The sequence below is a fragment of the Coturnix japonica genome, chromosome 1 (genome assembly GCF_001577835.2).
Source record: "Coturnix japonica isolate 7356 chromosome 1, Coturnix japonica 2.1, whole genome shotgun sequence".
Lineage (NCBI taxonomy): Eukaryota > Metazoa > Chordata > Aves > Galliformes > Phasianidae > Coturnix > Coturnix japonica.
Window position 1 is genome coordinate 69,787,738 of NC_029516.1, and position 15,741 is coordinate 69,803,478.

Below are 15,741 nucleotides of genomic sequence, written 5' to 3' on the forward strand. Positions count from 1 at the left end.
CTGTTTAGAGCCGCCATTCATCTTCACTCTCTTCCCCTCTAAAGCATTTATCTGTCCTGCCCAATACAGTACTATGTACAGACACCCAAGCTATCTAAATGAACCAGTTTGGCCTACATTGTCTAACTATGTATTGTTTCTCTCCTTTTCCTGCAGAGCACATGGCCCAGACGCAGTATGATAGCTGGCCTCATTCCTACGTCTCACAGGGCATGTATTGCTTAGGTTCATCTGATGCCTGGGAGACCAGTGATCAGTCCCTCATCGCTTCCCCAGCAACTGGCTCTTACTTGGGCCAGAATTTTGATGAGTCGCAGACAAACCTTCAGGAAAGTATTTTGATTCAGAGCAGCCTTCTCCAGCAGCAACAGTTGCAGCAACAGCAGCAGGAGCAAAACTTCATCCAGAGCACGGGGCTGGTCCATGTGTGGCCCCTGCAGACTGCGCAGGGTGGGAGTGGGGCTGAATCCAGCACTTACATGGAGGACCACCTTGAGGATAACGGGAACCCACGGCTGGAGAAGGCTCCTCTCCTAAACAAGAAGCCCTCTCCAGAGGAGGATGATGTAGTATGCCGGGACCTGGAATCACTGTCTCCTCGAGAGGAGATGGAACATGCTGCGCTGAGCCGCAAAGTCTCTGATGTTACCTCTTCTGGGGTGCAGTCTTTTGATGAGGAAGAGGGAGAAACAAACAACTGATGCTTTTTGTGAAATTCTCATCACTGCTGAACGAAGAGTGGGGTGGCAAGGAATGAAATGACAGGGATTATTCTCTTCAGCTCCCCATACTTCCAAGCAGACACACTTTCAGTTTCTGACATTTAATTATTTTTTTAAGCAAGAGGAAAATCTCAAAGTGATCGACACACAAAGACCTCTACTTTCCCATAGACACATATTTTCAATTTTCACTGCTCTGAGCAATGCACCTGAGGTGCTTGGAGAGATCTGGATTGGTAAATCATTTCTAACTCTTTTAAATACAAAGTCTTGGCTCTGGATACAAACTCTTCTGGTATAGGGATATCGCTGATGAGTTAGGTTTGATATAGGGAGTTGCTTTGTGGCTAGAATCCAGCCTGGCAGAATGGATATTGTGTTGTGGACATGATGCTCTTTGATAGAATATATGAACATAGACTGTTTTAAAATGAAGATATGGCTTTACAAATATAGATTGCACTAGTATAGTGATTGTGGCTGCTACAGAGAATAAGGCTGTATTCAATACAGGCTGTACTGAGATGAAGGATTCACTGTGTAACCAGATCCTCAATAGCACCTTGATATGAAATTGTAGGCTCAATGGATACAGACTGCGCTCCTTGGGCACTGGTTGTGCTGCAGTACAGATGGTCTGTCTCTGTGTGCATGGCTGTACTGTGGCATGGAAGAATGAGTGCAGATATGTATCTAACCCTGCTCTGAGATACTCATGCTTTGGTTTCTTTCTAGCCTTTCATTTCTTCGTTTCTCTCTTTGACGTTTCTATCTTCCTAAGGAGCTGGCAGGAGTGCTGTGTCCTTTTTGGTACTGGGCACCGAATGCCAGTAGAAAGGACTTGGTCAGCTACCATAGTCAGTCACCAAAAGCTGACTGTTGTAGGGGGCTTGAGAACATGTCCATCTTGGTGCTGCTGCAGCATCCTTATGTCTTTTCCTTTACCAGCAGCGTTGGCAGACCAAGATAGTCTGCAGATCCAGGAATAGCATGTACAGCTATGAGATCACAGGTTCCCAGTTTACACTGGAATTTTCACATTTTATATTGCTGTTTACGTGTTCCTAAAAGAGCAGATAGTAGTGGTGAAGGTCTGTACTCCCATTGTTACTTATAAATGCTGCACCTTTCCCATTTCTGCCGCTCCTGCAGTGCCAAACATAGACAGAGGAAAGGGGCAAGAGACAAAGTTTCTTCCTATTTCTTTCTTCTCCTTGCTTATATATTTATTTTTCCTTTTGTTTTCCTACCTTCAGACAGTGTAAATAACAGTCACTGCTTGCTCTGTTTCTTTTTCCATCTCTGCTCTGTTTTGTTTTTTTTAGGAGTGGAGGAAGCTTATTTTAGAAGCTTTTTCTATTTTGGGGGGTTCTGTCTTTTTTTTTTGTTTGTTCGTTTTTGTTATAAAAGAAATCACAGTTTGTCGACTAGTGGGAATTTGGTCTCCCACAGTTCCTCACTGCGTTTCTATGGGCCTCCTTTTGAAGGGGAAGGGCTTTGTAAGGTAACTGAATAACTGTCTCCTCTTCAGCTTCCACCAGGAAACAAATGGGGAGCAGAAATAAAAGAAAAAAAAATTGTATGAGGCTGTTGATTTTGCTAAAAGGCTGAACAGAACAGTGGGAATTACACACGTTGAGTTTTAATTGCGATATCTCTAGGAGCAAAGCATCAGCAAATAATGGGATACTAGAGCTGATGAGCTGGAGGAAGGAATTTGTCTCGACACTGCCATACTGTGCCAGGGGCATCTCTTTCCCACTTTCTCTGATTCATACCTACTCTGTTCAGTTCGTCAAGTGTTTGTCTCTTCTTTGCCTCCTCTTCAGGCTTGTATTTTTGGATTACAGGAGAATGATATGTGCTCACTTCCTGATTCAGCTTTAGACTCATCAAGAATGTCTAAGGAGAGTGAAATGTGACCAGAGTAGCATCATCAGACGTCAGAGTTCAGACAGCTGCTGGCAAACAAAGTAAACCATGTCCAAGAATTATGAGAAGTACAAATGGGACTCTCAGGTAAAAACTTTATCCCACTCAGCTTTCTCTCACATTGGCAGCTGTATGAAGAGGGAATTCTATGAACTCCCAGGTCTTTCCAGCCCTGACCATTTCAAGAGGATCTGTCTTCCCTCTCTGTTGTTCCTCTAAAGGAAAAGACCTCTGGGATTTTTAAGTAAGATTGATAATTTGCTGTAGGTAAGAGATAAAAACTTTTGTCACCATTTTGCTTAGTCAATTTCCTTGGGCTTTCTTAAATCTATCTTAGGAGGTAGCTCTTCTCATGACTGATGGACTTTCAGTTTCTCCGTGCAGATGTTTACACGTTCAAGTGCTGACTTCCCCTGGGCAGCAGCACTTGTTGAAATATGATTTACAGTTCTTTCAGGGTCAGTGTTAGCTCATTTTCCTGAACTGGCTTTGATCTAGACGTGGATCGGGGCCTAGGAAATCACCCTAACTGAGCAGGGGACAGGACAAGTGCCAAGGGCACCTCAGCAGAGGACAAATGAGCAAGTGTTAATCTTTTGTTACTTCTTCAGGGAAAGAAGATACTTCACCTTCAGGGAAACAGAATGGGCCTGGTATGTTTCTTTGTGGGAAAAGATTTGAGTGGTTTGTTGCTTTTTTTCCTCACATGCCACTTCACTTTCTACATAGGAAAAAGTGTGGAGAAAAAAAAAAGAAGCACCCCAAACTGAATTTACAGAAAATGCTATGATTTTCAATAGCAAGGGAAAATCTATCTATAGTTTTCTAGCCTCTGTTGGATGGGATAGAGATTCATACCCTGCTGTATAATTTCACCACCTGATCTCCAGAAACCTGTAGACAGACTCATTCTTTGTGGAGTCTGAGTCTGAAGAGTACTCTGTGAAAACTTCAAAGCTTATTAAATCCTATAGACTTGTTTTTCATAAAGGTCATCGCTTTCTGTGAATAAAGTTCCAGCTTATTTCTGAAAGAAGGAAAAGGCTATTTTTCACAACCTCTCCACAATCCAGAAGATAAATGTATCTTCCTCTCCAGTTGAAAGGAACTTGACTTATGAGCAGGCCACTCCTAATCACTTGCTGAGTAAGCATCCAGAGCTGAACTGGAAAGGTGATTGGAATATAAGTGAAGTGGTTTGTATAACCTCGCCTTTTCTTATGTAATAGGCTTGTGTTTATCCTCAATCAGAGAGAGGCACCTGGGGCCTAAAGCACATTTTCCAAAAAAGCCATCATTCTATAGTTACACCTATTGAAGCATATGGAAGGCACAGGTGCTCTGTGAGCAAAAGTTGGCGTCCAGTTCCTTATCCTGGTGAGGGTGGATGAGTTGTAGAGTGTCCAGCCAAATACTCAGAGTGCAAATTGAACAGCGAGGCTGAAAAGAATATGGAAATGTAAGCTGAGAATTCCTGATTTATAGTCAGGGTTGCTTATTATTGATCAGTTATACTGCATGACTGAAACCCAGAAAATGGAATGGGGGAGAAATAAGAACATCAGATTGGCAAAATCTTGGCAGATTTGTTATATTAAGATTTGGAACAAGTGCTGGAACCAGCACCTTTAGGCTGCCCTAATAACGCATGAAGTGACTACCTCAGAACAAACTAAACATAGGAGATGAATATGTTTCATCTCTAAGGCATAGTTTCTAGCTCACTTACATGTTGAGGGGGATGTAGGGAATTGCTAAGGGGCACATGAATATTGTATATCCTGAAGGCCTTGATCAAAGAAAGTGATTAGGAAAGTGAGGCACCTTAGAACCACTAAGTCATTGGTTTGGGCCTCTACCTTCCTAGCAGCTGTTATTCTTCCCTTTATAACCACTGATATAATTTGATGAATGTCCGATTATTAATTGTTTTTAATTGCTGTTTTTCAGTGATGGCATCAGAAATGACGTAATGCTAGTGCTTCTGTTCCTGTTGTTGTATAAGAGGGAGGGCAGATCTTATTTGCTTTACCTAAGATACAGTGGAGTTCCCCTGTTTGGGCAGCACTGGGCTACACCCATTCAATTCAGTCATTTGAGATCTAAAGATCCTGCTGTGTTTCTCAGGGTGAGTTCCTTCCATTCAGGGCCCTGGGATTACAGTGACTCAACAATTTTGCTTGTTTGGTCCAAACCTTAAAGTCAAGAACCATACAAGAGAAGCTTACATAATTTTTTTCTTTATATACACATTTTAAGCATTCTTCACAAGCTTTGTGAATTTTCTTTGACCCCATTACCTCACACTCTGGGATGGAGAAGTCAATCTGCTTCTTCAGTTTCTATGCTTCTAAATCAGCAACTTCTTCTGGGAAACTGATGACAAGTCATCTACTTCCCTTTTCTCTCCTACCCCTTTAAGGCTTTAACAACATCTTTCATGTTAAGCTTGCAGCAGAGAACAGAGTTTAACTGTACCTCTAAGATGATAAAATGGTGAGATGCTGTGAAGGAAGCCGCCCTCTGCCCTGATTGTACTCACTTCCCACAGCCCATGCACAGATACTGATAAATGGCTGACCCCACAGCAAACCTTTATACCCTGCTGCAAAAGGGAAGATGGAACAGCTGTGAGCAGATGGAGAATGAGCATTATTCTCAGCATCTGGCATTTATATCAGGTTAGGTAAACTGTGAAAGTCCAGTTTGAAATTGTATCTCCATGACAAGTCTAAGCTGCCAAAAGAAGCTGTCATGTGTCCTGCCTTTCCTCTCCTACAGCTGTATGCTTCTGCTGCCTAAGAAGCATGAGTATTAACATTCACTTGGCTGCTCAGGAACTGGCACCACTGAAAATGAACTCAGCTCCCTATTAAAACAAGAGTTCCAGCAACTTGTATTGCCTTTACTGTTGCATTGGTAATTGTCTAGAAAGAGAAGCATACTAAAATAAATACACCCCTAAGTATTGTGGAGAGCAGGGCTAGATTTCTAGTTGTTTGTAACTTTAATCTGTGCCACACTGACCTGTTCAGTTTACCTCAGTCTCTACTGTCTTGCAGTCTAAAACTCTTGCCTTTATTCTTTTCTGTATGAAATATCCTTTGTTCAGGCAACTCTAAACAAATCACCAATTCCTTTAAACTAATTGTTTGATTTCTTTTTTCTTTTTCCAAAGAAATGCAAGAAAGGAAATAGAAATGAAATCCATTCCAATACTGAAATTATCAGCAGCACCAGCTTAAAACTAGAAAAATATAAGTAACAGATTCATTTCAAGTTTGATACCGCTCCCCTGTAGTAATCTGACAGGGAAAGATTCCTATGCCATGGCTCAGGGAAAGGAAAAAATAAACAGGGAACACGTTAGTAAAGTAGTGCCTATCAGAACTAAACGTATGTGTAGCACAGCCTACAGTCATTAAGCACAGTCTCAAATATGAATGCAGGCTGCAGAGTCAACATCAGGTGCCTCTTCTGTGTTACTTATGTTTAGCAGATAAAATAGAAGTAAATCTGCACAGGAACAGAAGAGTAGAACTTGACCTCTGTGTTGGAGCAATGTCTTTCTTCATCTCAGAATGCATCTAGAAGCCTGAGCAAGAATTAACTGGGGTGGGAAAGAGGAAATATAGTCATTATGTTAAGAAACGAACTCAGGAGACCCACATTACAACATTAGGGTCTGTTTACACTTTCCTCAACATCGGGGAAAAAAGCGGTATCTTCTCTTGGATAATCAAGAGAAGCTCTATAAATGTCCGTTGTTGGTCCATAATATGGACTGAGAGAAAAAGATGGTAGATTGGTTGTTTGCTTTTTTTTGTTTTTTTTTGGGGGGGTTGTGGGGGTTTGGGTCACTGCAGATACACAATGCTGGAACTGGGAAAAATTAGTCAGTCCAGGACTCTGAGAAAGAGTATGTTTACTAAAACTGTGCAGACTTGTTTCTTAAAGTTATGAAAACTTGTTCGAGTAAGAAGGCTCTCAGTGCAGATATCAAGGGACTTATGTACCGATGAGTGGTAGCTGCTGTCTTCTAGGAACAGGGGAGTTGCAGCGTTATGTAAAAAGAATGTGATCTGCTGTTACTGGGATGTTTTGCATGTGCTAGTCTTGTTTCTGCTTTTCCCTGAGAGCAACTGTCCGTGCTAGTCAGACCAAAACATCTAAAATGGATTTTCTCCGTGATGGAAACAAGAATATGTGAATGAAGTTTTATTCGTAATGAGATAAAATCATCTAGTACAGATTTACTTGTCTTTTGGATTCATTTTCATTAGGCATGGAACTCCAGTCATACGTTGGAGGTTAAATCGTTAGGAACCCTTTTCTAAAGCTCTGCTGAGCTTCCATGGGGCAAATGCAGGTGGGCTTCACTTCTTTTTGGATATTGCATGTGAGCAACGTAGCAAGTCAAAAGCTCTTCTGCGAGCATATATTCTTGTTTGGCTTCAATTTCTCTTCTCTGGTTTGTGGATATTGTGCATGATTGGAGGACTCTGGGAATCCCAAGACTATAAAGTAGGAACTCAGAAGTAATTTCACAGCGAACAGAATTTATCTCATTTCAGCTCTTTTCATATATTGGAGGGTCCAGACTGAGGATCTGGGAGGTGCAAGGGTGGTTGATGGGACTCTTGAAGTGGTACGGGGAATGCATTCCTGGAGTATGTTTAAAAGTAAGTAAAAGTTTGGGGCTCCAGATATTGTGTTCTTAGTTTCTTAAACTGCTTTATCATGAGTGTATGGGACAATGGAAGTTGCAGCAAAGCGATTTTAAGACCAATCTGTACACGTTTTCTGTAGGGGGCGGCTGCATGGTGATTATTTGTATTCTTTCAAACTAGTGTTTACAGAGATGCACTAATGTTTGGTGGGAAAGTATGGAATGAATGGAAGTAAAACGAAAAGAGAAAGAGGTCCACTATTGTAAGCTTTCATCCCTACCTAGCCCTTAATGATGATTTGCCTTTGGTCTTCCAGCTCCAAAACATGTTTGCCTGAAAAGTTTTGTTGAATATACTTCGCATGTTTTTGATAATGTGACTTATGAGATAACACTTCTACAAAGATATATATATATATAAATACATACATATACAAACACATGCGTACACATACATACACCTACACACACTACATATAGACTTAGGAAAATGTATGGCATTATACACCTCCATGCCTGTATGTGGCAGTAACCACATAGGGGAGGTAGTTCAAAATAGCATGTACAGTCCTTTATGGAGTTGTTATTAAACAGAATGTGGTCTTGCCATCCTGGCTGGTGGAAGTGTTTTATTTCTGTGGGACAGGGGTGTTGCGTCTGAGGAAGGATGATCTCAGGAAAGGGGGTGGGTCTCAATTAGACTCTCTGATGGAGAACCTTGGAAAGAATCCTTGTGACTTGGAGGAACTTCCCAGAGTAGACCATCACATACGATTCCTCATTGAGAAGATAAGAAAATCACATGTTCTGCTACACAGGGTTTAAATCTCGTGTGTCTGTTGTTACCTTGAAACAAACTCTGGGCCATTATGATAGATATGATGACAGGATCACATTGACAGGATCTTCTGGTTTAGCAGAGTGAGTTTTCCTGTTACACTGGAATGGCGTTTTCCAGATGAGATGTGTAAAAGTCTTATCCTGGCATTAGTAATATGCTGACACGCCTACTGCAGTTGGACAGAAGTTTCACTACAGCAGGTTAGGACAGGGCATAAAGAGGTGTCTGATTATGGGGTGGCACAGGCACTGACAGCGAATAGCAACACTCTGGTTTCATATTGTGTTTTTAAACTGGCACTTCTCAGACTGCCGTCCTGAGAACAGGTTGGGGGAACTGGTTAATCCAGAGGGAAAGGAGCATCTCTGCAATTCCGGTATTCTTGTATTGTCTGCCTCTTCTTAAAGGGTTTGGGGATGTTAGGCTAAATCCAGTAGCACTCTGTAAATTATATGAGTATTCTAAGTTCTAAATATGAAAGGTACTTAATTCCTCATGAAGATATTTTCTTGTGTTTTTCCTTTGGTTCTTTCAGAGTTTAAGCAGTGTCACTTGCCCTGTTTAAGGTATACTCTTTTTGTAATAAGGAATTTTTAGCTGATCTTTGCCTTCTGTCTTTTGTTCAAAATTAACTTTCTCCCATTTTACCAACTTTCTCCTACTGGATAAATTCCCACCCATCTTTTTTATGTTCACATAAATATATTCATTTAGTTAACTGTGACTTAGTTTAACCCCTTACATTTTTTCTTCCAGTCCCATAAGACCCCTAGTATTTACTTTTTGTGTGTTGTTTGGTTATTGCTGTGGGGTTTTTTTGCTTTTTTCTTTTCTTTTTTTCCCCTTTTCTCCAAATGGCATCTAAATTGTCATCTAAATGCATTGTCTTGAATGAGATCAGTTATTGCACTTGTGCCCCTGGAAAAAGAACATGTCTCCTGAGCTTAGAAATGGTACCTTAAATATAGGAAAATTGTTTTTCCTAATCTAAGATGATGCTACAAAGATGATGTGCAACTACTGGGTGCTTCACCTATCAGAACTCTTATCATCATTCAAGTCTAGATACATCCCTCAGTTAAGTACTTATCCTCTGGATTTAACTTCTGAGCCTCAGTATGAACTTTGCTCTGTGGTATCTGTCCAGTGTTTCATCCACACTGCCTTCTTATTCATCCATTTAGACTAGATGGTAAATTTGCTCTATGTTCCTCACATCTTACTGTCTGATGTTATCTCGTATGTTTTTCAAGTCAGTAATGAAAAAAGTAAATAAAAAGGGCATAAGGAAATTCATGCTGTACCCCTCACTGGCTCTGCATTTTGCCAGCTATGACGGTACTTTCCATGAACAGTGCTTCAGAAAATTCATGGCTTCTGCGCCATAAGTTAACAGAAAAAGGAGGACCAGAGATAACACTGGTCTGCTACTTGGTTGGGATGATCATCTCAGAAATAGGGATGCAGAGGAGTTTAATGCTTTCTTTGCCTCAGTCTTTGGCTCTGGAACTGTTGGAACCCTGAGTTGGAGGACTGTGATCACTGGGATTCATCCCAGGGTACTCCAAGAGCTCACCAATGTCATCGTGTGGCCACTCTCTCCATTATTTTTTAACAGTCTTGAGGATCTGGAGGATACCCAGTCAAGCTGGCATATGTTGTCTCAGTATTGAAGAAGGGCGATAAATAATATCTGGGTAATTACAAGCCTGTCAGTCTCACTTCCAGTGCCTGGCAAAATTATGGAGAAGGTTATTCTGAACGTTACTGAAAACACCTGAAAGACACTGTCGTCACTGGTCACAGCCAGTGTGGGTTCACAAGGGGAAAGTGCTGTTTAAAGAACTGAATTTCCTTTTATGACACCTTTATCCATTGAGCTGAACAAGGGAAGGCAGTTGATGTAATCCTTGAGGATTTCAGTAGAGCTTTTGATACTATCTTTCACAGTATCTTTCTGATCAAAATGTCCAGTGTACAGGTAGACAAATACATAATAAGATAAATGGAACAGCTGGCTGACAGGTCAGTCTCAAAGGATTGTAGTAAATTAAGTTATGTCAGACAGGTGTCTAAGGTCACTAATGGAGTTCTGCAGGGCTCTTTAATATTTTCATCAATGACTTGGATGTAGGACTCAAAGCTGTACATAATACTAAACAGGGAGGAGCTGTTGAGGATAGGAAGGCCTTGAGGCCTTTGAGGATAGGAAGGCCTTGACAAATTGGAGGGCTGGGCAATCACCAACCACATGAAGTTTAACAAGAGCAAGTGCTAGATTCTGCACCTAGGATGGGGCAACCCTGGCTATTTTTACAGACTGTTGGTCAAGAAGCTGCCCCAGTGAGGCCACATCTGGAGCACTGTGTCCAGTTCTGGGCTGCTCAGTTCAATAAAAACAGGAAACTCCTGGGCAGAGTCCAGCAGATGGTCACAAAGATGGCTGGAACATCTCTCCCATATGAGGAAAGGTTAGGAGACTTGGGATTCTTCAGCCTGGAGAAGACCGAAAGGATTTTATCACTGCTTATAAACCTAAAGATCAGGATCTGATGGGGCTGGGCTATTTTCAGTGGTGTTAAGTGTCAGGATAAGGGCAATGGGCAAAACCTACAACACAGGAAGTTCCATACAAGTATGAGTAAGACCTTCTTTACTGTGAGGGTAATAGAACACTGAATCAGGCTGCCCATAGTGGTTGTGGAATCTCCTTCTCTGGAGGTATTCAGCACCTGCCTGGACACTTTCCTATGCAACAAACTCTAGGAACTTACTTTAGAAGAGTGGTTGGATTTGATGATCCCCAGAAGTCCCATCCAACTCATATGATTTTGTGATTCTTTGATATTTATGTGTACGTATGTGTATGTGTGTGCTGACTGTTTGACTGTCCACTATGAGAAGGGGACACAAAGAAAGCTTGCAGTTATAGCCAGGCCAAGTTTAAGCCTTCCATAAATAAAAACTTAAGTAAAATTTTGCATCATGTGGCTTAGAATAAGAAGTGTTTTTCTCTGAGAACACTAATATTCAGACATGGATTTTATGCAGATATATTAATTATTAATATGAAGTAATTAATCCAGTACTAAGTTGTTATGAGAGTTGTGCCCAGATCCTTGTTTATGTAGCCACAAACAACTTAGTGTTAGTTGTTACAGTATATTTAATAGTGTGATTTTAATTATACCTTTACTAAGACTGTACTAATTTGGCAAAGAATGATCTTTCTCTCCTCAGCTAATTATTGCCCTGGCTTGTACTGTCTGGCTACAAAACATGCACTTCTGTACAGTGTTTGCATAACTTGTGTGTGTGTATTTATGCAGAGTTATTTTTTATGAACTTTTAATTCTGTCTGTCTCTCTTTTCCTGTCTGCACTAAGTGGTTTTGTCCACTGCGTTAGCAAACTAGAATTTTTTTATTCTGAAATAATGTGTCAACCAAAAAAAAAAAGTTATGTGTTTTAAGTATATCTTTTTGGTTGTCCATTGGTCTGTCAATATGTGCTTTCTCCTTCATCTAAATCATAGCACATTTCCTTGTCATAACTACCCAGTCTTATCCATTGTATTAGTCTTGCCTTCTTTATTTTTAACTTACTTGTGAGTTTAAAAACAAGACTTCTGCTTTCAAATTTAACTGCCACATAAAAGGAAGACTTCTAAGTTTTGGTAGATTAGAATTTCATAAATAAGTTCATGCACTCATTAACTGAAAAACAGTAATATCCTGTTTTTCTTGAAAATAAGAGGCAAAAGGATGGAGATTTTTAACTGTCACGTTCTTCTTGGAATATTTCCTTATATGTTGGGTACCAAATGTAGTTCAGTATGTGCCTGGAGTTGAAAATGCTGAACAAGTTCAGCTCCGTTTCAGCATTTTGAGTGATAATGACAAGTTTGGTGTGACAAAACTTTGTTTTTAAAATAAGTAATTCTAAGCAACTGCACAGGTTGTCTAGGAGAAAAGCAAGCTTCTGTTATTCAAAACAGCTTGAGAACTTCTTGTTTCTCAAGTCTTGCTTGAGCTTGGATTTTTGAGGTTTGATTTTTTCAATGAAGAGGAGGGTCTCATTGATGAAACAAATTTTTGGGAGAGTTTCACTTGGGAGAAAAATTATTTCTGTGTGTTCTTTAAAACTTTGATAGGATGAGAGATACGGGTTTTATAGTGGCTGATCAATGACACTTTGTATGTAGGACAGAAGTTTCAAGTTTAAACTTAGAGAAGTATACTGGGATTGCCCAAGAGGGTGTAGATGTAGAATTTTCTTGACAAAAGTGTCTGCTAACTGGATATTTCACACCTACTAAAATACTTGGCATCATCTCAGTGAAGATTTTATTAGTAAAAATGGTAGAGGAAACATCTTCAGACATTACAGTTCATTTTTGTGGTATGTTTTTTTGTCTCCATCCTGGCTCCCAGTCCACATTCAAGTTTTCCTCAGGTGGGTGCACACCTGGAGTGGATCTTGAGTGATGTCTCCACAGAGCAGCAGTAACAACATATACCTTACTGCTTCCCCACAGGGAGCAGTCCAGGTCATTGAAGTTTCTCTGAGACAGCTAAGGGTAACAGGAAGAGAGAAGATATACATGTGTGTGTATGTGCAGGCATGTATGTATATGGCCCTTGTACCCTCATGTGACAAATCTCATGAAACTTTTCAGGTTAGCTTTTTTCTTACTGTGAGCTTCCCAAGCCTTTCCATGTGCATCGTATTTTGTTCCAGCTTCTTCTCCCCCAGCTCACAACCTGTCTGTCATGACTCATGCACTCTGACTTTGACTTAGATTCCATCTGCTCTCTCATCCAGCCAAATCCGTGTTCTTCTGTTAATATACCACAGGAGAAGTGAGCAGAACATGTATCTGTAGTCCAGCTAGAACTGGCAGAGGTGCACTGACTCCAGCCTCTAAATTTCTCCATCTTATATCAGTGCAATTGTTTGTTTCGTTAAGCTGCAAAATGTGGTAAAACCAAGTCTGTAGGGGCTGAATCAGAGAAATTTGTCCTTCCCAAGGATATGTGGACGTTCAGGTCATAATTGGTCTCAGAATATTACTACTCACTCTACATTTATGGATATCTAAAAGGAATGTTATTTCTCCTCTGCTTATACCAAGGTGTATCACAGTTACCTGGGAAAAACAGCAGTTGCATTGTCTCTTCTTTGCAAACAGGTGAAGGTGGTACAAAAGTAGCAGGGAGTCAGTAGCAGTAGCAACTACAGGCTGTTTTCTAATGCCTGGCTGTTAGAAATGTGCCCCTAACCTCAGGTGGAGGCAGGCAGCTGGTGTGAGTGAAAGACTTGCTTTCATATTGCTACTGGCTTCTTGCAAGGATAGGGTGACCCTCGAAGGAGTGAAGATCATTTCAGACAAAGAAAGGCTGTCCCTACATTGGCAAAAACAGAGGAATCAAGTAAAAGAATACAGAGTAGGCTACTGAGCTCTTGAATTCAGAGAACAAAAGCAAATCTCTCCCTCTTCAAGAGACTCTAAGAGATTTCACTCTACCAGACTTCTCCATCCATGAGTACTAGAAGAGTGAATTAGTACAAGGTCAGTTCTTGGAATTAAGGCCAGAATTTTCCTAAGGAGACTGGGTTAAAGGTAACTGCCTTTTTGACTTACTTTTGAGACAGCGTATGGAAAACCATCTGTTGAGGTGAAACTGGTCATTCTAAGTCAGATAATGCTTTATAAGTATCAAAGCTCAAAATCCAGGAGAATATTCCCAAGAATATATTCTCAGAGCCTGATTTTTTTCTGTGTTGCTAGTAAGTGGAAACACATACAATAGCCTACTTGGGATCACATCTAAGTGTTCTGACACACTGGAATTATGATAGAAAGAAAAACAGAATGTTAGAGGAAAGCTGCAGAATAGGCCAAATCGAATTATGTATGTTTACTGAGAAAACCCCACAAGGACAGTGAGTTAAAGCAACATCTTACCCTGGGATGCTAAGGTTTTTTCACCCATGATGTTAAGAGATATCTCTTCGCAAGATACGGATCAAGATCTCCAGATCTGCATCTGGAATAGAGGGGTGCCATAGACAAGGTCCCTTCTAGTCACAGTGGAGACATGGGGTAGAGTAGGAGCTAGAATTGTAGGAGCTAGAATTCTCTATTGATATGTATAAATATGTGGAAAGTAAATAGAGAAGAATTACCAGGAAAAAGAGCAGGAGTTTTATTGATGAACCTGTTTCCAAAGCATAGAAAATGTGACTTCCCTCTCCTGTATTTCTTGGCACTCAATATATATATATAGATAGATTTATTTTAAGTAAGTTCTTGTATTTTAAGACTGTAACTTTGTAAAAATTCCAACAGTGGTTTAGAGAGACACATATTGAAATACAGGTGCATACATGCTGTTTTACTTTTCTCTCTCCAACACTGAGGATGCCCCCACCTATGATTTTCACGTTCTATTTAAAAATTCAAGAGATGGGAAAACAGAGGCTTTCCTCACTTTCAGTGCTTTTCTTTGAGCCCTGGTTGAATTCAAGACGTGAGATGTAGAACAAGTATTTTCCTTCTACCTGACTTTAGGATATGGCTCTGCTAAAGGTCATCGGAGAAACATCTAACTGCAATTCCACCCAGGAAGATCCCAGAGTAAAAATAAGAAAGAGGAAAAATATTCTAGATGGGAATGTTTTGGGGTGGTGAAGTTAAGAGCTTAGCCAAAATGAGGAACGTGGACAGGGCTGCAGACAGAAGCAGCAGTACGCTTCTTGCTTGGAGGTCTGTTTTTTTCTGGTGCATGCAAATCAGGTGTGACCATAAGGATGAAACCAGTGGAGAATAAGATTTGCAACCCCTCCACTTTCTATATGGTAGACTGAACAAGGGCATCTTATGTCCAGTAATATTAATGTCCTCTTATGGTCCTTTCTGATATGTTGTGTAGACATATAAGTGAAAGCAGAGGCCTTTAACATGAGCCTACCCTTAGTCACCTTGCAGACTACATCTGACACCTGTACACAGCTCAATAACCCAATTGGTATTTGCAGCAGAAAAAAAAGGTTCAGTCCTATGTTGCTTCCTCCAACTGAATCAATTCTCTTTGGGGTTTACAGAGAGCATCCAAAAGCTTCTCTTTGAGGAGCATACTAAAGACTGGCTCAACACGATGGGCTATGCCCTCATACCACCTATAAGGGGACGTCTTCATCCTCATCTTCATCCAGATCAGTGGTGTGTAGGCTGATGTCCTTCAGGATGTCTGAGATGTTTTCATTAACTGGTCCTGTCAGCTCCATCTCTTCTAACTCAGTATCAGTAGCATAATTGGAGCACGGGCCTTCCCCTTCATCATGTAAGTGAGAGGGTTGTGGAGAGTGTGAGTAGAGAGGCAGTGTGTTCTTTGTCCCCAAGTCTGCTGCTTGCTGTGCTGGCACCATGCTGTTGTCCTGCTGGCTCCAGACCTGAGTACCCTGGGTGACCTTTTCACCGCTGATTGAAGTCCGGTTTGTGTCACGGAAACTGGCAAGGGGAGGACGGAGGCGAACTCCGGAGCGTGTGGAGCCCTCTATTGCCTTTTGAAGCTA

General features: G+C 40.9%; 2 protein-coding genes across 6 annotated transcripts in view; one reads left to right on the plus strand and one right to left on the minus strand.

Moving 5' to 3' along the window:
* FAM131B (family with sequence similarity 131 member B) overlaps positions 1-7,932 on the plus strand; it is a 28,791-nt gene extending 20,859 nt beyond the window's left edge. For all 5 annotated transcript variants that reach the window (XM_015872505.2, XM_015872466.2, XM_015872475.2 and 2 more), the window contains one exon: positions 157-7,932. In XM_015872505.2, the coding sequence (XP_015727991.1) occupies positions 157-701 (545 nt within the window). In that variant the 3' untranslated portion in view covers positions 702-7,932. The remainder of the gene's footprint in view (positions 1-156) is intronic.
* A 4,560-nt stretch (positions 7,933-12,492) lies between these two features.
* Positions 12,493-15,741, minus strand: part of CLCN1 (chloride voltage-gated channel 1) — a 31,564-nt gene continuing 28,315 nt past the window's right edge. The window contains exon 23 of the mRNA XM_015872352.2: positions 12,493-15,738. Within this exon, the coding sequence (XP_015727838.1) occupies positions 15,346-15,738 (393 nt within the window). The 3' untranslated portion in view covers positions 12,493-15,345. The remainder of the gene's footprint in view (positions 15,739-15,741) is intronic.